The sequence below is a fragment of the Cynara cardunculus genome, assembly GCF_001531365.2.
Source record: "Cynara cardunculus var. scolymus isolate 2C chromosome LG 6, CcrdV1, whole genome shotgun sequence".
Taxonomy (NCBI): domain Eukaryota; kingdom Viridiplantae; phylum Streptophyta; class Magnoliopsida; order Asterales; family Asteraceae; genus Cynara; species Cynara cardunculus.
The window spans coordinates 1,799,117-1,823,287 of record NC_037533.1 but is presented as its reverse complement, the minus strand read 5'-3'; the positions used below and the strand labels follow the sequence as shown (position 1 = coordinate 1,823,287).

Genomic DNA, 24,171 nt, shown 5'->3' with positions numbered 1-24,171 from the left:
GGATTAATTGTAGTTTCATTTTAATGTATGATATTTAGTTCGATTTCGCCTTTTTATTTTCAGTTTTAATATTGTACAGATTTGCAGTTTTTAAATACAGGTTTTAAATATTAATTTTAAAATAAATCTAAAATATTATTATATATATATATATTTCCGGCGGACCAAATCCACCGGTATTTTTAAAAAAAATTAATTATTTTTAAAATATTAATTTTTAAAGAAAATATTTATTATATAATCGGTATTTTTAAAAAAAATTAATTCTTTTTTAAAATATTAATTTTTAAAAGAAAATATTTAATATATATATATATATTATTCCGGCGGATTTCCGGCGGATATTTCCGCCGGTATTTAAAAAATTATTTTTTTAAAAAATATTATTTTCTTTTCAAAAAAAGAGATTTTCCGGCGAGGCAATTTTCCGGCGGATTTCCGGCGGCAATATCGGGCGGAATTTTTTTTAAAAAAAATTAATTAATTTTTAAGTTAATCAAGATTTTTTTTAAAAACGGGCGGAGATTTTCCGGCGGCCGTAATCCGCCGGAAACGTGTAAAATCCGCCGGAAACACCGTCGGAAAAAGAATCACCGGCGCCCCTTTTTCCGGCGGCCAAATCCGCCGGAAATCCCTTTTTCTGGCGGAGTTCCGGCGGATTTGGCCGCCGGAAAAAGGGGGTTTTTTGGTAGTGCGTGAAAACCTCATTCAACCAATCATAATTTTTCATTTTGTTCATTTTTTTGTAATTATGAGAGTCAACCGTGAAAACCTCATTCAACGAATCAAATAAAAATTTAGCCCTCATAGAAAGTCAAGAATTGAATACCTACAATGGCGATCTAAAATTTTACATCAGTAAGATAAATTCCAGCCTTTACATAAATCTACATTACGTGACAGGTGTTACTAAAACCCAATGACATAAGTTGACTCCAACATACAAAGGATGTCTCCTAGATAACTAATTCCTCCTTATGCCTCTAACTAGTACTCATCAAATCAAAGTGTTGCTAGTACCATTTTCCCAAGGACCCGATGCACATGCCGACAAAAAAAAGGTTAGGTTTAACTCTTAATGAATTCAAGCAGTTTCTATTAGTTATAAAAAACGGTAAAACAAAAAGAATAAAATTTAAATAATGATTTCTAATATGAAACATATTTTAGAATATAAACGACATCATTTCCAAAACCACCATTTCTGTGATAAAAACACTTAAATTGAAATACTCAACATTATGAAACCAGACCCAACACTCACACGAAGTACAAATAGGATTAAAATCCAAATAACGAAAACATGAATATAACATTTTTCCAAAACCTTAATATATGTAAGCGATCCAATATATTAAAATCATAAATGATGGTTACTTGCCAAAACCTAACTAACATTAAGATATGGATAATATACCATCTGAAAAAAAAATGTTTAACAACAAAGGGGGAGACCCATATTCGTTGAGAGTGACGGGAACATATAAGTGTGTCATTTGTACAACGTTAATCGTATAACACTTCACGACTTAAACCCTGAATGTCTCTATGACTTCTCAACAAGTTTCACCTCAAGAGTCAGATGACCTTAGTATCTACCCTCATGGGTAACACCTTAAGGCCCGACATACTTAAGGACTACCTCTAAAGCATTACCTCAAGCGACAGAGATCCTGGTGTATCACCAAGACATCACTTCCGAACTCAATTCTCCTAGTGCCTACTTGAAAAGTTTAAGGTCATGAAACAAGGGTCTCGGAGTCTAACCCCACATACCCACAAGACCATCAACATAAAAGTGACTCACATGTCTATATATCTAATGCGTTACAGTCTAAATTACATGACTCCAAAGTCTAAATGAATGACCAAGACACTGTAAACATGTAATTTATAAATAAATATGCCACAAATGCATATAACTCCAAGAGGTCGACATAGAGCAAAAAGCTGAAATCGAGCCAAAAGCTCAACAACTCAATTGACCATTAAATAAAAGTCACAAAATAATAAAACACATTTAACCGATGTTTATGCAAATACATACTCCAAATACACGATTAACTCAAAACATCTCATAGCGCAACAATATGCCATTTAAAACTCAAAATATCTCATAACTCAATGGTTGGGACAATCATTTCCATTTAAAACTTATGCCATTTATATTTCCAAAATATCTCAGCGCGACAATATGCGTTTTCCCAAACCGAATACTCTAAAATGCATTAAAACCAAATAATCTCTATTTATGAGATAAATCATTAAAGAATTCACACTTAGGATTTATTTACCAAATACTTAAAGATCCCAAATCTATGCATTTTCAAGATATGTTAACCCAAAAACACCAAGTTCATAAGCTTCATCAAATACTTAATACATTTGATAAATAGTAAGGAAACATTTTAATGCATCAAGATAGACATTTTTGGCATGTACAACGTTTTCACAAAGCAACTTGAACTCACATTGCTAGATTTAGACTAAATCTAGGTTTTATCCCAATCTTGAGCTTCCTTCGGTGAAGACTTTAAATCCCCAAGATAAACTTCTAGATCTATGACGCAAAGACCTCAAGAAGATCTTCTTATCTCCCAAAACATACACAAAATAGAACCCACGAGAGAATGAGAGTTGTTGGTGTAAAATGATCAAACCCTAGATTCAAAAGACAATGACGTGGACTTACCTTCAACATCTATGAACCCCAAAATTATCAAGGAATCTTAAATCATCATTGTTTTCATACTAAAGAGCTCAAAAAATGAATCCATAGAAAAAATAATCTCCCAGAACGGAGTAGAGATGAAGAAATGAAGTTTTAACCCGAAATCCGGTTTTAACCCCCTGTATGCTATATGCAACCCTGACATGCGACCCTGCCACCCAAGGTCGTGAAACAAGGGTCTCATCTTCTAAAAAAAAGCCATTCAGTACATAAAGTGCGACCCTAACACCCAAGGGTCGCGAAACACCCTTTTAATCACATTTTGAGCTTTTCTTGCTTATTTTTGACATCTGACCGAAGACCAAAACTTCCATTACTTAGCCAAACCACTCAGTTCATGAAAAACATATTGGAACTTGAATCCGTATGTACCAAAAATTCCGGGTGTTACATTATAGCCACAAATACCAAAACAAGCCATTAAGGACCACTAATATTCGTTATACCTCAATTAGATCCATTTAGATCTAATTAGACACATTATAACACATTTAAACTCATTATACCTTAATTAGATCCAAGATCAATTTAAGGTTTTTACTTTAAAACATTCATAGCCGATTTCAGATACCCCTTTTGGGTTAAAATGATGTAGGCATCTAATTTTTAGAAGTTCGATGTTTTATTTGTTAAAAAAAGTTCAGAAACTTAATCATTCAATTGAGAAAGTTTAATGGTTTTTCATTAAAAAAGTTCTAAGGAGTAAACTGTTCAAAATGAGAAAGTTTAATGGTTTATCATTCAAAAAAGTTTAGAGATTAAATAATTCGAAATGAGAAAGCTGGTTGGATTTTTTGCACTTTTTTGGTAAATAAAATGATGAGGCAGTGGAATAGGAAGAGAACAATGAATTTCAGGACGATATTTTTATTCTGTTTGTAAAACAGGAAAGGAGATAAAAGACCATAATGCCCTTTACTTAACCGAGTTAATAAAATGCAGCGCCACAGATCACTTTCAAATCGAAATGCAAACTGTAGTGATTATTTCCATACTTATTGAAGTTTAGGGACTATTTTTGTAGTTTGATATAAACAACAGGGACCAAAATTGTAGTTTATTTTTAGATATAAGCAAAAGTAGCCCTCCATTTTGAAATCAAATAAAGAAGGCCGTCCCTGTAAATCCCGCCTAGACTCCCCAACATCCATCAGATCCAGCGCTCAATCATTTGTAGAGGAAGCTATGGAGAAAATATGTGTAGCAGTGAGAGTAAGGCCGCCGGTGAAATCAGAAGATGATTCTACTACAAATGGTAGCCATTGGAAGGTTGAAGAGAATCGTATTTCGCTGCATAGGTCTCTAGCCGGCACCCCTCTTCCTCCTGCTCTTTCTTATACTTTCGGTACCCTTTCTTTCGTTCTTTTGCTTCTTTATTTTATCGTCAATTGGGATGATCTCATGTATCTGTGCTTGTACGTAGATCATGTTTTCGACCAAGATTGCTCGAATTCTAGCGTTTATGATCTCCTCACCAAGGACATTATACATGCCGTCGTTGATGGATTCAATGGTAAATATTTTACTAATTATGTTCTTGATTGATAGCGAGGAGGTTGTAATTTGGGTGCAAAGCATGGCGAAAAGTAACTCTAATGTACTAGTGATTCGCTGGATATGACACTTTCTGCTCTTGAAATATTTTTACCTTTTGTCAAAATTCAAAGCTCTCTCTTTTGTATTCGAGTTACATATGACATTATATGGATTCTTTTACCCCAGCTGCTTGATTGATGAGATGTTGTCATTTTATAGACCCTCTTTGGATTACAAAATTCTGAGTTAAAAGAACTTCATTAATTGTGATGTGTTATATCATCTCTCAATCTGAAATAGTTCTCCTTCAACGACCTGGCTAAATTTTGTGATTAATGATCATGCAAGTTGATCCTGAAGCTAAAAACTGTGCCATACGCAGGGACTGCATTTGCATATGGACAAACAAGCAGTGGAAAAACGTTTACAATGAACGGGTCTGAGAATGATCCAGGAATTATTCACCGGGCTATCAAAGATATTTTTGCCAAGACAACCATGGTGTGTTTCTTATAAATTTACTACTGTTTTTGCTACTTATAAGCTTGACTATTTTAAAATTGAGCCAGAGACCATATTTGTCCCTAAATGATAACAATTGTTTGCAGTCAACTGATAGGGAGTTTCTCATTCGAGTCTCGTACATGGAGATATATAATGAAGAAATCAATGATCTTTTTGCTGTTGAGAACCAGAAACTGCAGATTCATGAGAGTTTGGAGGTGGGTGTGGACACAACACATTCTATACTAGTATGAATGTTCTTTTACTGATTTATGTTGTTTCCAGCATGGAGTATTTGTTGCAGGCCTAAGGGAGGAGATTGTTAACAGTGCCGAGCAAGTACTAAAGCTCCTTGACATGGGGGAAGGTTTGAGATTTCCTTGTACCATCCATATTAGTTAAATCGACTATATCTAAAACAGCTTCTTTCAGTTAACAGGCACTTCGGAGAGACTAATATGAATGTCCGAAGTAGTAGATCCCACACCATCTTTCGGATGGTATGTTATTGAGCTTTGTCGAAATGTCACAATGCTATTAATTATAAACATTAGATTTCTTATATGGTATAGAAGCCATATTAATGGTGTTGCATCTCAGGTGATTGAGAGCAAGGGGAAAGATGCTAGTTCTAATGATGATTCAACTTTGGATGATGCTATTCGTGTTTCTGTCCTGGTCTGTAACTTTTTACTATCTTTTAGCTGACTATAAAATTTTTAATTGGTGTCATAAATTAAATTATATCTATTTCACGAGTTTTTCTTTTTTATCTGAGACTAGAATTTGGTAGACTTAGCTGGGTCTGAACGAATTGCCAAAACTGGAGCTGGTGGAGTTCGATTGAAGGAAGGAAAACACATAAATAAGAGTTTAATGATTCTTGGCAATGTCATCAATAAATTGAGTGATGGTGCAAGGCAAAGGTGTTTGTCTACATCTAGCTGGTTGACTAATTATACAATGATATGGTGAGCTAAATGATTACATTTTCTTTTGCAGGGGACATATCCCTTATCGTGACAGCAAGCTCACCCGTATCCTTCAACCTGCACTTGGTGGCAATGCGAAAACATCAATAATTTGTACTGTGGCACCGGAGGAGGTATATATCATATTCATGTTTTTCTTTTGCAGTTCACTAATAATGATGTATATGTTAACTAGTTTTATTTAACCGGTACATATAGGTTCATATAGAGGAAACAAAGGGAACCCTTCAATTTGCCAGTAGAGCTAAACGTATTACCAACTGTGTTCAAGTAAATGAGGTATGTCTTATGTCAACATTATGCTTTTGATAACATTGTCTTTCTTGACTGTGATAAATGTGGAATATGATATCATGGCCTTTCTGAATGGTGTCTCAAAGATACAGTTTTGGTCATATTTGTTAAAAGAGGGGTGCAAACGTATAGATTCTGATACACGTACATTTACTCCATCAATGAACCACCAACAGCTGAGAGGGGCCAAGTTTGGTGTAGTGAGTTTTTTTTTGGGTACAAGGAGTAAGACACATGACATTTGATTGTCCCCTTGCTTTTGCAAAATTTGAATCATATTGGTTAGGTTCAACAGAGCCAACCTGGCTGGTAAATTGGTACCTCGGGGCCTTGGTTAATCTGAATTTCATATTTATGTATGCAGATTTTGGATGAATATGCATCAAGTTGGATTGGTTTGATTAGATGTTTTGAAATATAGTTGCATGTTTTAATATTTTTGGTGATTAATAAAATACATTGGGAAATTGCATTTGCTGTGTTACCTAACATTCTTAGGCTTAAGAAAAGGTAAAACAGGCATATAAGACTTGTAAGGCCTACCTAGAAGTCTAATGTGCAGTTGTGCACTACCCTCTTTACTCTGCATGTTTATAACAAAAGATGTATACGTTTTGTCCTTCAGTTTCTTAGTAACAGCATATCTAATTTCTTTGTTTGGCTATAGCTCCATATACAAGTGACATGCTTCGATGTGTTGATTTGAGATACTTGAAGTTATCCAATGACCGAATAATGTGGTCATTAAATATGGTTTCCCTTGTATCCATATATAATTGGCATCAACAATATGGGCTTTGCCGGAGGCTTGTAGCCATTTTCCCCCTTTCGAATCGGTGTATTTATGCTGATGATATGTATTTCATTGCAATCTATATGGCTCAAGCATGAAGTTAAGTTCATGTCGTGTATACATGTCGCAGGTTAAAATGTGGAGTGACACATATGTAAATGACCAATCATGTAATGATACTGACCTTTGAATTTGAAGCATATATAGACATTCTTTTGTTCGTAGATGCTTTAGCCATGCTTGCTTGTAGTTCTCCTCAAGTAGTGTTGATTTTGTTGGTCATTGTATAAGCATTTATTTGTTGGAGCTACACACTTTTTCCATTTCCCTCCAGATTCTGACAGATGCCGCGTTATTGAAGAGACAAAAAATTGAGATAGAGGAATTACGCAAGAAACTTGAGGTGACTTTTATCTTGTTTTAAACTTGTGTCACCAAAACTTGAATTGAAATGTGCTGAATTACTTTGATAGGGATCTCATGCGGGGGTGTTGGAGCAAGAGATCTTGAAATTGAGAAATGACATGCTCAAGGTAGACTGTATAGTGTATACACCATACAAGTATCTTGTATATAGCCAATGATCATCTTTTTCAATGGAAACCAATGAAGGATTATAGTGAACTTATGTTTGCTTTTCTATTATTTATCAGTATGAGCTAGAGCGTGAAAAGCTTGCTATGGAATTAGAGGAGGAGAGAAAATCCAACAGACAACAAGACCAATGCTCGAGGGAACAAAGTAATAGAACTGGCAGTGCAAACACTTCATTCACTCTTTCTGACTCTGATAGAGTTTCTGCCCAAGTAAGTTTTTGAAAGTAGTGCTCTAAAACTTATTTTCTCCGGTTAGGCAGTAAGGATACCTTAGATCATAGGCCAATGGAAAATAAAACTTAGCTAGCTCGTAAGCTTTATGCATGCTATTTGGAACTTCAATATTAATCTATAAAGACTATTGATTACAGAACTTCAAAAGCTATTCCGGGTTTTTTTTTTGCAATTCTAGCCCCACCAAAGTATTGTCTTTCTTTTTTCTGGCATGAAGCTACACAATTGCCTTCCTAATTTTGTTCTAGTATTTTGTATTAAGCAATTTATTAACATGCTATAAGGGAATCATTTTTATTGCCCCAGTTTTCTATCATAGATCAACTGTAGCTCAATTTTTTCGTCCCTTTTTATTCTGAATACGGTTTATGTGCTTTAGTATAAGATTTAGCAAATAGGGTTTCACTTTCTTGTTTGTAAAAGTATGATTTCCTTATATAGGTCCTAAGTTGTATATATAATCATGTAAATCTCTCTTAATCAATATATAGAAATTTTCAAATTACATGATATGAGAGCCCTTTTTCTTTTTCCTGGTGAGAACTCTAATTGTCGGTGGTGACGAAATCCCAACTCTTAGACAAAACTCTAGCTTTTGCTGCCCTACCTGTTGGTGTAGTCATTGCCTGTTCTGTTCATGGTGCTGCCGCCATTGCCAGCAGCTGGCTCCATCCTCTCCTGACTGAGATCCAGCCCCATCAGTACCATCCTCCTGTCATCGCCGGCCGTTTGCCATCGCCACTGTCAGACGTTGCTGTTTGTTTCTGATTTGAAAAATAACCCTACACTATTGCTGCTATGACTGCTGATTTTGTTATTGTTCATCGAGTTGCTGATCCAACCATTCTCTCTTTGCAACTCCTTTTTGAGTTAACAAGTCTTATTTCTATTCTTTTCTAGATTTCAATGTGAATTCATCATGGGAGTGATAAGAACGCAACCAAACTCTTATTTTATTTATCTTTGAAAGAAAGAAAAATACAAGGATAGTGCTACAATTTGAGAATTAGGCGATCTCCCAAGACTCTAGACTCAACGTTCTTCTCCATGAAAAACCTTGACCTTAATCCTATAAATGCTCCAAATTTCTAAACTTACCATATTTCAAATAGCTTGATTACCAAGCCACATATTTTAGAAAACTAGTAAAATAAAGGATAATAATAAAAAGCGACTAATTAACAACTATGCTCCCCCCCCCCCCCCCCCCMCCCCCGGGAGATCGGGGCCGATACATTCTACCAAAACACTGAGGCGTATCATTACCTCCCTCCCAAACAACCACATTGTACTCAAAGCGGAAAGCTGTGTACTGCTTGCTGGTTCTGGTTTTAAGGAAGTGATTATTCCTAAAAAATTAGTCTAGTTTATCCCTTTTAGTAAATCTGGAGATAAGTGTAACAACCAGATTTCTCTATGCTTCTGTATATATCCCTGTATCTTCTTTTTTCTCTCAAGGAATACAGAAACAAATATGTGATTCCTATTCTTTTTTTTTCTAGATGGTATCAATTACACAGATATCCAAATCTGTTACAAAAGGAAAATTTAATCCCAAGAAATCAAGGATTATGTATTGTATATCAATTCCACAATTACAAAATAAACTTGTCTTGAATGTGAATAGAAAATGAAAGGTTAGAATTATTCATATGGGCAACAATCAAGTATTCCATGAAAGGACCAAAGCATATTAAGGTTGCTTGTCATCTGATAAGAGGCTGTGTTGTAGGGATGCAAGAAGACGCTCCATTGATCCAATTAGGAGACATTAGACAAAGTATCAACTTGTAAACATCCTCACAAAGCCATTATAGAGAGCATAATAGATTTTATCTTTAACAACTTGGGCATGATAAACAACTTTGTTCCAACCCGAGGAGTGTTTGATATAGTAACTTAGGATTTTACTTTCTTGTTTAAAAGTATGATACCCTTATATAGGTTCCTTGGTTGTATATATATATATATATATATTCATTTAATCCTCTCTTAATCAATATAAAGAAATTACTTGCTGATAATGAACAATATCTATTTCCTATGGGAAATGACGACTGATTGTTGCATGTATAGTTAAAAATGTAGCTTCCAAGCTATGTTATTTCAAAGTAGGCAAGATAGAAACAGAGGATGTAAGAATGCCACCTAGTTCATGAGTCTGCCTCCCAATTTGATCACATTATACTATACTTAAACAACCTCATGATAACCTGTGTACAACCCCGAAAATTCATAAAACTTTATATGTGCTTTTGGAAGAGTGAAAACACGAAGATGTTATACACAAATTAACTCTTCTGTGAAGTTTTTGCTTTATTGTTGTTTTGTGAGCTTCAGACCTTGTTTGTTTTATTCTTTCTTTCCCTTATTTTATGTAGCATATTTGGATTGTCTGTAGGGTAGCGAATCCTTGAGACAATATCTCAAAGAAGAAACCAGTGACACTTGCAGCACACAGCAGGGAGATGCTTTTAGTACCCCTACTTTTAAACCGATTCCCAATGCATTTGTTGCTAAACGATCTTATCATTCTAGAACACCTCAATTTAGCCCCCTTCCAGATGAATTTGGTGATGTTGCTGATGAAGATATGTGGTTCAAAATGAACAATGGCTTCGTAGCTGACCTTGATTCAATTGGTACGACTCCAGCAAGAGAAGTTTCATCCATTCCAGCAATTGATGAAATTCCAGTAAGTTTTAACTTTCATGCTTTCATTGCTTATTCCGATCATATCAGTTTGCCATTTCCCAACTTATTATTTTTCTTTTTTTAGTTTTTTTGTTCTTATTTGTTTTTTAGATGAAGTGAGGATCATGTATTGTGGCTCTTAAAGTACTGAGTTCGATTAGTAATTTAATCTCGGAGTCATGTTGACCGTAAGTAATATCATGGCATGTGATAGACATCAACACTCAGCAAAATTTTGCAGTTTTTACTTGTTTGAATCTAAATAACCATTATTATTTTTAGACAACTTATCCCACAATTATTTCTTTTTGAAACTTGTATTACACACCTTAGGATGAAATCATTCTATCGAGAACCAGGGCTGTTATGCTAAGTTGTTCATGCATTATATAAAAGCAACTGTCTATGGTCTGTACAGGATTCCTCAATTGACAATTACCGAGAAGTCCAGAATCTTCGAAGGCAACTACAGCAAGCTATTGATGAAAAAAATGGATTCGAGGTTAGTTTCTTTCTTGTGGTTTTATCATATCATTTTTTATTTCATTGTTGACTTTAACATCAACTCTTATTCAGAACTAGTAGGGTAGGTCTTGTATTGTTTTAGAAGGAGGAAGAACAATGATATTATGTTTTCAGTATGATTATAAAAACTATGATGAACCTTTTGTTTGTTCCCTCGTGCATATCAAGGATAACACCGAATACATAATGATAAATGGTATCATTAGGGAAAGTTCAAAGAGATCCACAAATATTTTGAGAACGTGGGGACCAACCAATTCATGCATTATTCATGATGGATAACTTTAAAATATTTATGTATATATATTATTCATCATGAATACATGCATTTTCGTCGTCCATGATGAATATCAACTCAATATTCATCATGAATAATACATGAATTGGATTGGTTGGTTCCTAGGTTCTCGAGATATTTACGGTTCTTATTTGAACCTGCCCCTTGCATAGTTGTTAAAAGGTGCGCCTAGGTCTTGGCCTTTTCTAAAGTCGAGGCTAGGCGTATTCACAAGGCTCACTAAGGCCATGCGCCTTGGATGAGGCACCTTGTGGAGCCTAGGTGCGCCTCATAAAGAGTTATTAAATACCTATTCAGACCCTGATATTAAATAAGTTTTCTCATCTTCTTATCTCCTAGAGTTATTAAATAGATGACATAAGTCAAACCCTAAAATTAAAACTTCTCCCTCATGGTACACGCTTTAAACCCTTTCCCTTCCGCCTCTATCGAAATACTGTTGGTTGCTGCATTGGCATGTACTTGCAACATATTTGAGTTGTGTGCAACTGTGTGTATATATATACATATACACTTTTTCTATAAGATGCGCCTTACATTCCTGAGGCCCGTGCCTCATGTCTGCGCCTTGTGCCTAGGCCCCCGGACCCTTGTATCATTATATAAGCTTATTGACATGCTTTCAGTACGACAAAATATGATTATTAGAACCATGCTATGGACCTTTTGTTTGTTCCCTCGTGCAAATCAAGGATAAAAATCAATAAGTATATCATTATATGCTTTATAGCTTATGTATTAAATCACACACCACAGAAACAGCATAAAGAACAACTAGCGTTGAACAACCAGTTGATGGAAGAGATATCTAAACTTAAAAATGAAGCTCGGCTGGTCCAAGAAATTCCTCAGGAATTGAGCGAGTCTTTGGCAAATTGCAAAGCCGTAAGCGAGGACATATTCTCTACTTTTCAGGTAAAATGGATGTTATTTTATCTCTATGAATTCTGATGCTGAATTTCCGAAGGAATCTAATGAGATAACTTATTGAGTTGAACAGAGTTTTGTGGCCGATGAGAAATCCCCGACTGCAAAGTTGCTCTCTAGCACAAGTGAAATCGTCACGTTTCTTATGTCAACTTTTGAGACACATGTTTCTATGGCCATGGATGGGTTTAGAAGTACAAGCCATAAAAAATCTCCAAATTCTATAGAAGAAGATGATATGGGAAGTTTGCAACACTGCAACAAATATAAGGTAGCTGCCTGGACACAACTATCAAGAAGTTACATGCCAATTTTGATATTATTCACCATCTTAATGTTGAGTTATTATCTCTCCTAGTTCAGGTATATCATATTCTGATTCTTTGCTTAGCTCTGTGACCCCATACATGTTTTTTTATTGATAAATGAACAAACAAGCAACTAAGAGGTTGTCTATTTGGCACTTATTCAAATCATTTTTCAACTACTTGTTTGCTTCAATTTTCAATTAAGAGCCTTTGCTTTTTCATCTGAATGAATCTTAATAGTTATGTTTGCCTCTTAATGTGGATAAGAGACAAAAATGGACACAATAGACAGTTCATTTAATGTACTTAACAAGTTACAAGCCACTTTATCATTGCAAAGTCGACCGAATGTGTTTTAGTGTATAAAGATGCTTTGGCTTTCGCTGGATTAAGAGCACCTCCAACAGATTCTCTATAATTTCTCTAAAATAGAGAACCAAAAGTCAAAAATCTCTAATAAGAATTACATTTAACTCCAACAAATTCTTTATTTTGGAGATTTCAACATTCATTATATTATTAAAATTTATAAATTTATCGTCCCAATACACTTTTGAAAAATAATTTATATAACATAATTTAATCTTATTGGTGGGAATGGTAAACTTGGAGTTTTCTCTATTTTAGAGAACAATATAGACTCTGTTGGAGATGCTCTAACCGGCTCAAGCTAGAGATTTTTAGAAGACTGCTTTCTGTCAATTATCCAATTATATTATTCAGCTGATAAATTTTTTAGTTATATTCTTACTCTCATTTATTGGATTATAATAGTTGGCCTAATGTTCTCTTTTTCATCTAAAGGTTGATAAGTATCACAACAAGATTGGATTTATAGGATGCCTAAAATGTCTAAACATCCTAACAAAATGCTTTATAGGACTTAAGTTTAGGACAAACAATAAAGAGTTCTATGGAAAAGTTTTTCAATAAGTTTATAGGACATTTTTTGGTGTTTTAACAAGTTTATAAGGACATTTTTAAAACAAAGTGTTGTATTAGCTATTTTATAGGACACTTATAAGAAGTGTCCTATAATCATCTTTTTGTAGAACATGTGTGTTTGTAGGGTTCTTTTTCAAATAGTATCGTGTAAAATAGCTAAGACGGTACTTTATTTTAAAAATGTCTTAAAAACTTGTTAGAACACCCAAAAATGTTCTATATAAACTTATTGCAACACTTTTACATAAAACACTTTATCGTTTGGTCCTATAAACTTAAGTCTTTCAAAACATTCTATTAAGACACTTTGACGTCCTATAAACCCAATTTCTTTGTAGTATATATGTAGCCTTGTTCTCTATATGACAGAATTGAAGTTGCTAGTTAGTTTATCAAATTGTTGATATTTGTTCATTATTCAATACTTTTTTGTTACATTACCCTTATCATGAATTGTGTGGTATATTCTGTTATTAACAGAATGATAACTATATATGTTGCGGTAACTGTTTACTTCTAAATGAACTGTGTCCTTAGTATTTTGGTGGTACTAAGTCAGCCTTGAGTTTCTAAGGGGACTTGTGTATGGATTAGGCTAAATTGCTATTAGTTTGTTGTGACGAGTAAACTGAATGACATAAATGACCATTTTACCCCTTAGTCTATGTTAAGCGATGACTTATATTTTAATAACTGTGCTGAATGCAAATAGTAATTTAAGCATTTTTTAAAACAAAAACAACTTGATCTAACATAATGATACAAATTTAATAAAATTATCACAACAACATTAATAGTTACATGTAATTTATTAAACTCGAACATCATAGTTAGGATATAGTTCTTAAATTAAGCATTTGATACTAGTCCATCATAAATATTGTGTTCTTCTCCACTTCCTTCGTCGTTCTTTATTGGTAAATTCAGTGTTTTTCGTAGCACTCCACAAATTTGGTCCACCTCTAGTTTGTATAGCTAGAATAGTGGCTTGATGATAGCAACTCTTGGCTTTTAATATTATCTACCATCTTAAAGTTGAAGGAGGGTAATCTAAACTAGTAATTGACAGTTACCATAATTTTATGTTCTTTTTGGATGGAGGTAGGAAGAGGAAGTCTAGGATGTAGAATGTGCAAAAGCAGGTGTTTTGAGTTTGCTTAATGTTTGTATAGGCAATTAACACAATGCTTCTTTATCTTCAACAGATTCTCTTTGATTTCTCCAAATTAGAGAATTAAAACTCAAAATCTCTAACCGTAACTCTTAACAAATTCTTTATTTTAGAGATTGGACGTATAATTGTATCATAAAATATTCAATACGTTTATACCTCAACAAACTTTCGAGAGTGAGAGTGGGAAACTATTAAAAATACAATTCTCTTTCCTAGCATTGAATTTTTGAGCGTTCTCTAAATTTGAAGAATTTTATGTTCTCTCGTGTTTTAGAGAACTCCAAAATCTTCATTTTTTTCTGTTTTAGAGAATGTGTTAGAGACGATAGTAGTTCTTGGCTTTTAGCACAATAATATTATCAAAAACCCTTTTATTTTTACGTCTTTTAAGTTGAAAGATGAATATTTATACATGATTTTCAGGAGTGCACTTTGGGACAACGAATCGCTTCTTGGAAGGCAGAAGTTAGGGGTGAGATCGAATTGATGAAGGAAAGATATGAGAGCCTGGAGCAAGAGTTGGATACGAATAACCACATTCTTGAAGCATGTAAAGAAAGAATTCATGGTCTCGAAAGAGAGCGTCAACTATTATCAGAAGAAAGAGACGATCTACTCACAGATTCGTCAACAAGAGTTGCATTATTAACACAGCAAAACGAAAAGATTTTGCAGGATATGAGGAGTGAAATTCGAAAGAGGAAAGATCTTGAGGAAGAGATCAAACAGTTTAGCATTGCGTTTGCTTCTCGCCAGAGATCACTCGTGTTGTTCCATAACGACTTCAAATCTAAACTAGACAACTTGAAAGCTCAAAGTCCACTTATGTTACCCAAATCTTGTGGATGATGAACAAATTTCTTCTTATCAAACGGTTTCTGGCTCTGGCTCTGGCTCTTGTTATCTATGTACACTTGGGTGTTGTTTCTTTTTCCTCTTCCTTTTCTTATTCCATACTTGAGCTATGTGTATTGAAATTAGATTAATTGTTAAACTCTTTGAATGAATTTAGGGGCCGTTTATCAAACACTTACCCGGTAAGCGTTTACCGGTAAATTTAACACTATCATTTACTTACCGAGTAAGATTTTTAGTTTACCAAAACGGTATCGTACGCAACAATTTACCCGATGATCGTTTATCGTGGTAAGAGTTGTTGCAATCACTTATCAGGTAAGACTCTTCGTCTTTGTCTCGTTCTTACTGGGTAAGATTTTTGGTTCTTATCATATTCATCCGGTAAGGTAATGTGATTTGGTGTTTATTTACCCAAGTAAACGTTGATAACGACAGGTTGTTTGGTACAAAAATCCATAAACAAAGGTCTACAAAATCTCATCTTACAATTGGTGGTTGTTAATGTGCTATGTGATTTGGTTGAGGAGGTAATCATAGCTTAGGTTGTGTGATCTTCCTCAATGGCTTTAGAGTAAGAATGAAATTGAGTTTGAAATTTTGTGGCAAGGGAAGGGGAAGAAATTGAGATTTGAAGGTGAAATTTCTGCTTTTTATTAACCTGAATATCCAATTTGGTATGTGAACCGACTAATCCTATGACGACCATCTATTTTACGAGTAGCCCGAAGAATATGAAGTCAATATTCGTGAGGATTTTTATTCCTCCTTGGATTTGAATATGGAACCTTCAGATACTTTTGACCTTTAAAGACCAAGCTCAAACTAATTACACACCACTCTTGTGGTTTTCATATATTTTTAATATGAAGTCAATATTAAACTTTTCATTTTCTTACTTCCTTCAATTTCCTTTTCTTTTTTTATAAATAAAATCAGAACAACATATACATAAAACTACATATATTTTTTATTAAATCTTGAAATTAAATGTTCATAGAGAGAAATAATATTTTGTTAAATTAATGAAATATTTTAATAATATAATCAATATTGTAATCTTCAAAATAGAGAAACTGTTTGAATCAAATGCAAATCCTTTTAAGAGATTTTGGGTTTTAATTCTCCATACAAGACACTCTTAATGAATCACATGCTCTAAAACCTATGGCTGCCAACAGAAGTAGTTTTGAGTAATGAGTTTGGAGCATTTAAGTTCATAACATGAGAAAATTAGAGAAGAATGATTCACTATTAAGAAGTCATTTACTAAATACTTACCTTGGTAAGTACCTTACCAGATGAACATAATAAGGAGCGAGAATCTTAAGCGGTAAGAAGGAAGGCAAGGATCGAGTCTTACCCGGTAAGTGATAACTCTTACTTAGTAAGCACTTACTGAGTCATAAAAGTTTGTTGATCCTTTTCCTCCTCATATATTTGATGATGATAACCTTCTACGTAGTGGAATCATGTATATAAGTTTTAGCTGATAGCAACTGGCACACACCCTGGAACTCTTGACCATATCAATGGTCAGATGAAGATATCAAGAAAGTCGCCATATAGGTGCTATGGCCCTTTCTGATGAAGTATTTCACTCTATCATGAACCTAAAGACATCAAAAAGTTGGGACGCTCTTCATGTGCAGTACAAAGGTACAACCGAGGTTGAAGAGGTCTAGGAAGATAAATATGGTAAGACCTTTTTCAAACACATTCCTTGAACAGGGAAATATAACCAGTTACGTGCCCTAGAACATCCACTGTCCAAGTACCAGGTTTGGGTATGACTTGGTCCCTGAGTGTAATTCCTCAAGGAGGTTGAAGGAGAGATTTCTAAACTTCTTGTCAGAATGACCAAGTTCAGGAAATTGAGTCATAAAACACATATTCTTAGGATAGATTTTTCACAAATGAGCATATGTTGGATAAAGATCTTTTGTGGAGAAGAGAGAGAAAATTCTTTTGAGGATGTTTAAACGAAGAAAAGACTTTATTAAGAACCAGATACTTTGTTGAACAGCTAGATTTCTCAGAGTTGTCAACACGGTAAACAGATAAATTAATATTAAAAGAAAATACATAGGTTTTGTCTATTTGTGAAAAAAGGAAGAAAGCGAGAGACTTCGAAAATTTCATTTTTTCACTTCCGAATTTTAGACCAAATGGACTAGAATCCGAGTCCTTTAATCCAGAGAAACAAAAATCCATATCAAATACTGTAGTAGATGGTATTTCTTTTTGATGAAAAGAAGGCTTGGATAGAGAGCCATTTGCAATAGTTGTGGAAGTCATGTCAGATCTTGTTTATGAGAATAAACAAAGCACTATAATACCACTTGTTGATCCTAAAAAGTGATGACTTACAGATGAAGTGTTTTAAGAATGGGGGTTGATACAAACATAACATATATTCACTTTTTAATTTTTTGCTCTATAACTTGTATAAAAACAAAGAATTACAGATTTGTTGCGAAAGTTAGGAAGACCTGTGATCGCAAACAATCTGATTATGACAAATTTGTTAAATGAAAGAGAAGGGGGAAGAAGGTTTCTCTTTCAGATCCTATGAGCTTAGGAAGCTCTTCGGATGTTGACATCGAATTTACTTCAGAAACTCTCACAAGGATTGTTCTTTCAAAACGGGTGAATTGCAATGTATGCTAAGGGTGGCCTTTTATAACCATCTTCGCACTTAATGCCATATGTTCAGCTTTTCTACGTCTCGCCTTCTGGTTGATTGATCCATGTATCCTAGTATTCTTCCTTCAACCTTTGAGTTTGATGTAAACATAATTTTATCTTTCTCCATCCTTTAGTATGCCGAGGGAATAGTAAAGTAAATAAAGTACCATTGATGGTGCTTTTGTACCTGCTTAGGCTGACATGATCACATGTTGTCGTACTAACATAGGAAGTAAGTGAGTTGGTGATCCAAATTTGCTGACCAAGTTTGTATTTCAAGATTCGGCTTGCTAGTAGTAGTATTTTAGACTACTAGTTGACTTCTTACCTTGTACTAATTTTCTTTCGGCTAGATGACAAAGCAATCCGCTTTGGTGACGATCTTGACCTCACTTCAACTATTCTTCAATTTTGCTTAAGGCATTTTACTCTTTGATCAATACAGAATAGTTATAAGACTTTTACAAGTAAAAATCCTACATTTGTCTATATCCAAAAAGTAAGCTACAATTTGGATTTGACCGGTTTATAGACATATGAAGTTTATATTGGATATAAATGGATAGGTGGTGAATGTTTGATTCTTCATTCGATGATAAAATCAATCAAATCAAGATATTTCATATGAAGAAATGCCAACTATACATATCCAATAACGACTCAATCGGTTTTGGGCGAAAACCATGGTATTGTGGTCGGGTTTTTTTTTTGGACTTAGACCAGCTCATAATCATATCAAATTTTCTATATAAATAGGGCTACGCCATACCATTTTCAACTACTGAAAATCACTTATGTAACTTGCTCGATTTCAACATAAGTGTATTTTCAACTACATCACATCGCTCATGTTTGCTTTTTCGTTTTTGCATCTGCTTTCTAATTATCGATTGTTAATGTTGTTAGAAATCGATTCATTACATGTATTCAAATCCTTGTGTTTGCGACCGAAAGATTCACAACAAAAAGAGTGTCATAAATCTTTTAAGGATATGATTCCAATTTATGTAATTGGTTTTTTTCTGCTTAGGTTAGTCGACACATTATTGCATTGCAATTTATTTCGAGTTCACATGGTGAACATTTTGCTTCTATCTCTTTCATTTAATTAAATGATCGTGAAACCATCCTTATCAAGAAGATGCAACAAAAAAAATCATATATTCGATACTGAGAAGGAAGATTATAACTAGATAAATAGGAAAGAATATGGTTACCCGTAACCAGTGGCGGATCCAAGATTTTTGTTCAGTGGGGTCACCTTTAAGGTACACTAAAGACCCGCAAAATCGTCTCATGTGTTTTTAACCTAGTTACAACGTTTTCGAGGGAATGCTAAAGTTTTTTGGTTGATTTCGAGAGATTTTTTAGTGTTTTTGTCGATTTCAAATAACTTTTTTGGTTTTTTTGATTGATTTCAACAGATTTTTTTGGTTAGAGTAACGGTTTCGATTGGGGTTGGGGGCCCGTGGAAAAATGTAATGGGGGGAAGTGAAAGGTAAATCATGTAAAACCTGAATTTTAGCCTATAATTTTTTTTATGAATTTTTGACTGAGGTCCCTTCCCCCCTCCTTTTTAACATTGCATCCGCCCCTGCCCGCAATAGCCAAGGTGAACGACGGAAGGCGAACGGTGAAAAGCGAAAAGATTAGAATGGTGCGGTCACAATGAAGAAGAAAGGGTAGCCGGGTAAACTAAATTTTGTTACATTTTGTTGCATTTTGTCTTTTTTTAATGATAATGTGAACTAGCTTTTCATTCTCGATTAACGATGAAATATTGTGTCCCACTGTATCGTACGGATACAAATCAGTTTAAATACAAATTCAACGATATTTTATCGCAACCATGAATAATTGGCTTCATTCATAATTATATCACAGTTTCAACCATAATTTTATTTTCTTATTTGCACGAATCTTCAACTATATATAGGAAATAGAGTACATATATAGTTTCTTATGCTATTGTTAGTTTTAATAGAACGACTCATGCATCCCTTAATGTCTCCGTGTAATTGTAGCCTTATTTGTACGTTTTCATTTTGATTTTACTTCATTTAAACACAACAACTAGACTGTAAAATTACATACCAAAGCTTCAAGTCGACCAACTCAACCCAACCCGCATGATTTGGGCTAAGTTGAGATTTTTCAAACCACAAACATTAAATTAGGTTATTCAAATGTCTTCAATCCGACCAACCCAACCCATATGCAACCCTAACCATGACGGTAAAAATCAAGTTCATTGCTTTTTCAGAATATTGTAACCTTCGACTGTCCACACGTAATTTATTGACGGATCGTTACAAGATGTCATGGCTATCAATACTCTATTAAATTTTGAACCGATGCATCGCAGATACAACGATACGAAATTTTTACAGATTGTATACAAGTAGAGAATCTCGATGTCAAAATAGTACAATCTCAGCATTGAGAACCAGTCATATTTTCATAAACTAGTTTGTTCTAAATCAAAAATACAGATGTTCTGCTCACACAGATACAATACCATTTTAAGGTTTATGTAGAGGAAAAGTAATTATATGAAATCATTGTGTTTCTAGCAAATTTCTCCATCCTCTCCAACCTCCCCATCTTCAAGCTCCTTATGACCACCATTTTTACCACAACCATCATCATCTCCATCTTTCTTGTATCTTTTATGCTTGATTTCACCATCTGATTCAGGTGAATATGCATGCTGCAGTATAGGAAAAAAAATAGACAAGTGTTGATTTTTCTATTTATGTTTGTTCCAACATAAGTATCCAGTTTCAAAAATAGCTATCCTTAATTAATGCACAAATATTTAAGAGTTGATAAGGTAGATAAACTAATTAAGGGTAAAGTTGTCATTTGGTTAACTACAAAAAGTGTTATGTATGTCTAAAATTGTATACCATTTCTATTGTTGTCACTTATTTCGGGTGGAGGGAGTATATATCTATCGAAGACTTAAAAGTACTCCCTCCGTCCTAAAATAAATTTCCACCGTGAAAAAAGGCACACAGATTTAGAAATTTGTAATCATTACACTTTTTAACAAACTAGATGACAATTTACCTGAACAACGAATTTCTCCAACTCATAATTGAGGGTAGCATTGGAAAGTACCTTTCTTGACTTTCTGTGGCCACTGCCATGTCGACGAGACTTTTTAGAGTCGTCTCTATCATCCTTATCAGGACTTCCATGGCGCCTACGGTGCTTCCTCTCTCTGTCTTTATGGCCATAACTTTCACTAACATCCACATCCACACTGTTTGATTCATCCTTGTTCTTTTCTCTTTTCTCCTTTTTGGCCTGTAAGCCACCTCAATGGTGAACCACACAGAAAACCAACTTGAATGCAATCAATTTAATGCCCAAGTACATGCATCCTTTTAAGCTTTAACATCATCTTGCCCAATACTCCCTCTGTCCTAAAACAATTGTCCACATTTCTATTTAATCGTCCTAAAATAAGAGTCCACTTTCAAAAATAGATGGTCATAATTCACTAAATTTCCAATTATGACAGCACAAATTGTCAGCAAGGGTAAAATTGTCAGCCAGTTTATGACAAGGTGTAATAATAATGTATTTAAAACTCTTATCATTTTTTATTAAGGACATTTATTTTGGGAAGGATGGAGTAATATATTTGACAAGCTAATTTGCAAGAACATTGGGTGCAGCATCAGGCATCAGAAAAAGAAAAAAACGAGCATTTGCATACGAAATAACCATTTATCTACCTCAGCAAAAAAAAGAGTAGAAACTAGTATGTTAAGAACTTACAAGCAAACAGTAGACGTTTGGCTTCTAAAAGTGTTTTTTTTTTTTTTTGTTAACAATGCAGTAGAGTTGAATAGGCAAATGACTATTGAAATCACCCCTCATATTACAAATGAATGCTACTTACCTTTTCCTCCTCCTGCTTGTATTTGTTGTTTTCTGCCTTCTCCAGTAAAGAAACAACATATTCCTCAAAAGTCACTCGAGCAAAGCTCTCATCTCCAACAGATCTGAATCCATGTCCAGGAAGATAAATTAGGAAAGTCTATCGAAAAAAATATTGATTAATAGTAAGCATGAGAGGGGTCCATTAAAAATCAATACCTATACGCAGGGCTTTCTTCAAAAAGTTGCAAGCACTCCTCCCATGTGGAGGATGCATTAATTTCCTGAGTTCACACACCAATCAAGTAATATGAAAATGGGTGTTTTGAAGCTCTTATAGCATCTCCAACAGATAATATAAAAATCAGTGTTTTGAAGCTCTTAGAGCATCTCCAACAGATTCTCCAAAATGGAGATTTTGGAGTTTTTGACCTAATTTTTTGCTCCAACAGATCCTCCAAAATGAAGAAAGTAGGAGAGAGGATAAAAATCTCCACATTAGAACTCATTGATATGAAATGTTGAAGAGAGCAAATTGGGTGTCTTTTATTGTTCCTATTACATAAAGTATTGTTGAGATCCACTTTCTTGTTTATAATATTAGGGTTTCCTTAGTTCATTAGTTCTATATATATCATGGGTGTTAGACTAAGTCAACTAGTCTAGTTTATATTATTAATATTGTCTAGGGTCCAAAGTGTAATTAGTTTTACCTATATAAGGTGTATCAGATTATTATTATTTTTCAATCAATACAAATCAATATCAAGTTTAATAATGGGTACCTTCATCTTAAATGAATGATAAGTACATCACCTTATTTGAGTGATTACAGTTCCCACTAATGAAGTTGAATGTATCATCATTTCATATAAAATATATAGGGATATTATATCTATTGAATATTCTAATAGTACAATTGATGTTGAAATCTTCAACATGAAGGAAATGTTGGAGTTTAATGTCTTTTTGGAGAGTTTAACATTTGCTTCTCTATTATGGAGAAATTATAGGGAATCCGTTGGAGACGAGCTGCATACATGCAGTGTGCCATAAGCTTTAACCTTACGAGACAGGTTTCTCATACCTTGATGCCGTACAATAACTCTGTGAAATCTTTGGTAAGACGACGACGCCTTTTACCTTCCTTCTTCTCTTTCTCCTTAGCCCTCTCAAGTAGGTCTTCAAACACAAGCTGCAACAAGACAAAGCGTTAAAAAATGGCAGACAATTCACTTGAATTTCTTTAGAAACAGCATTTTTTGGAACAGTGCAATATATTTTCAAACACATACCATGGATGACAAACTTTACACCTAAGTACAACAAGAAGCCCTCAGATGATGGTGTATCATGGTATAGGCACAGATAGGAAAAGGCTGAGCTGTACTATGCCGAAGGCATATGGTGTGGTAGAAAATGAATCCCTAATTTCTTGGCATTTAAAACGATAGTGTATTGGACATTAAGGTTGGGTTTGCTATGCGGGATAGAACCGGACTGGACAAAACAAGAACTTGTTATCCCCCATTTGGTGCAACATTTAGACGAGACAGGACTGAGTAAGACAAAACTGCAGTGTTTGTCCCACCAAAATAGGTGGAACGAACCACAAGGGTTGTGGCGTAGTGGTTGAGGTCATCGGGGATGTGGTGGAATGTCCCATCGGCCCAGGTTCCATTCCAGGCATACACAACGATTGTGGTAGAAAAATGGATCGGGGCTGATTTCTTCCTGTCACAATTTGCCGGGATTAGTCCAGGCTACACCCTTCCAAAAAAATAGGTGAAACGAAAGTCACGAAGATGGACAAAATTGGTAAATTATTAAACCACCCATGTCAAATTAAAACCCTAAAACCTTGCATAATTTTTTAACCCACCCGTCCCATCTGCGTACCAAACACACCTTACGAGAATGTTTATTATAAAACTTGATATTGATTGTATTGATTGAAAAATAATAATAATCTGATACACTTTATATAGGTAAAACTAATTACACCTTGGACCCTAGACAATATTAAAAATATAAACCAGACTAGTTGACTTAGTCTAACATTCCCCCGCAAGTTCAGCGCGGTTAGCAATCTGCAACTTGGACCGTAGAAACTCAAACTTCTGAGAAGACAAGGGCTTTGTAAAAATATCAGCAATTTGGTCGTCTGTGGAGATGAACTTGACAAT

At 34.5% G+C, this 24,171-nt stretch overlaps 2 protein-coding genes across 6 annotated transcripts in view; one reads left to right on the top strand and one right to left on the bottom strand.

Annotated features, from left to right (window-relative positions):
* The first annotated feature begins 3,916 nt into the window (after positions 1 to 3,916).
* LOC112514730 (kinesin-like protein KIN-7N) lies at positions 3,917 to 15,437 on the top strand. The gene is made up of 18 exons (XM_025121330.1): positions 3,917 to 4,076; positions 4,155 to 4,244; positions 4,650 to 4,768; positions 4,876 to 4,989; positions 5,057 to 5,138; positions 5,204 to 5,271; positions 5,372 to 5,449; positions 5,555 to 5,697; positions 5,774 to 5,876; positions 5,962 to 6,042; positions 7,185 to 7,253; positions 7,324 to 7,383; positions 7,504 to 7,656; positions 10,082 to 10,375; positions 10,793 to 10,876; positions 11,954 to 12,112; positions 12,198 to 12,395; positions 14,975 to 15,437. Exons 1-18 carry the CDS (start codon positions 3,917 to 3,919, stop codon positions 15,398 to 15,400), a joined length of 2,481 nt encoding a protein of 826 aa, XP_024977098.1. The 3' UTR covers positions 15,401 to 15,437.
* Positions 15,438 to 20,469: 5,032 nt separating this feature from the next.
* The window catches only part of LOC112513987 (pre-mRNA-processing protein 40A-like), a 29,296-nt gene continuing 25,594 nt past the window's right edge, over positions 20,470 to 24,171 (bottom strand). For 4 of the 5 annotated variants that reach the window (XM_025120246.1, XM_025120247.1, XM_025120249.1 and 1 more), the window contains 5 exons: positions 23,073 to 23,180; positions 22,205 to 22,269; positions 22,008 to 22,110; positions 21,167 to 21,406; positions 20,470 to 20,804 (listed from right to left, as the gene is read on the bottom strand). In XM_025120246.1, coding sequence (XP_024976014.1) covers positions 20,664 to 20,804; positions 21,167 to 21,406; positions 22,008 to 22,110; positions 22,205 to 22,269; positions 23,073 to 23,180 — 657 coding nt within the window. In that variant the 3' untranslated portion in view covers positions 20,470 to 20,663. The remainder of the gene's footprint in view (positions 20,805 to 21,166; positions 21,407 to 22,007; positions 22,111 to 22,204; positions 22,270 to 23,072; positions 23,181 to 24,171) is intronic. The other variant, XM_025120248.1, reaches the window with a different exon arrangement.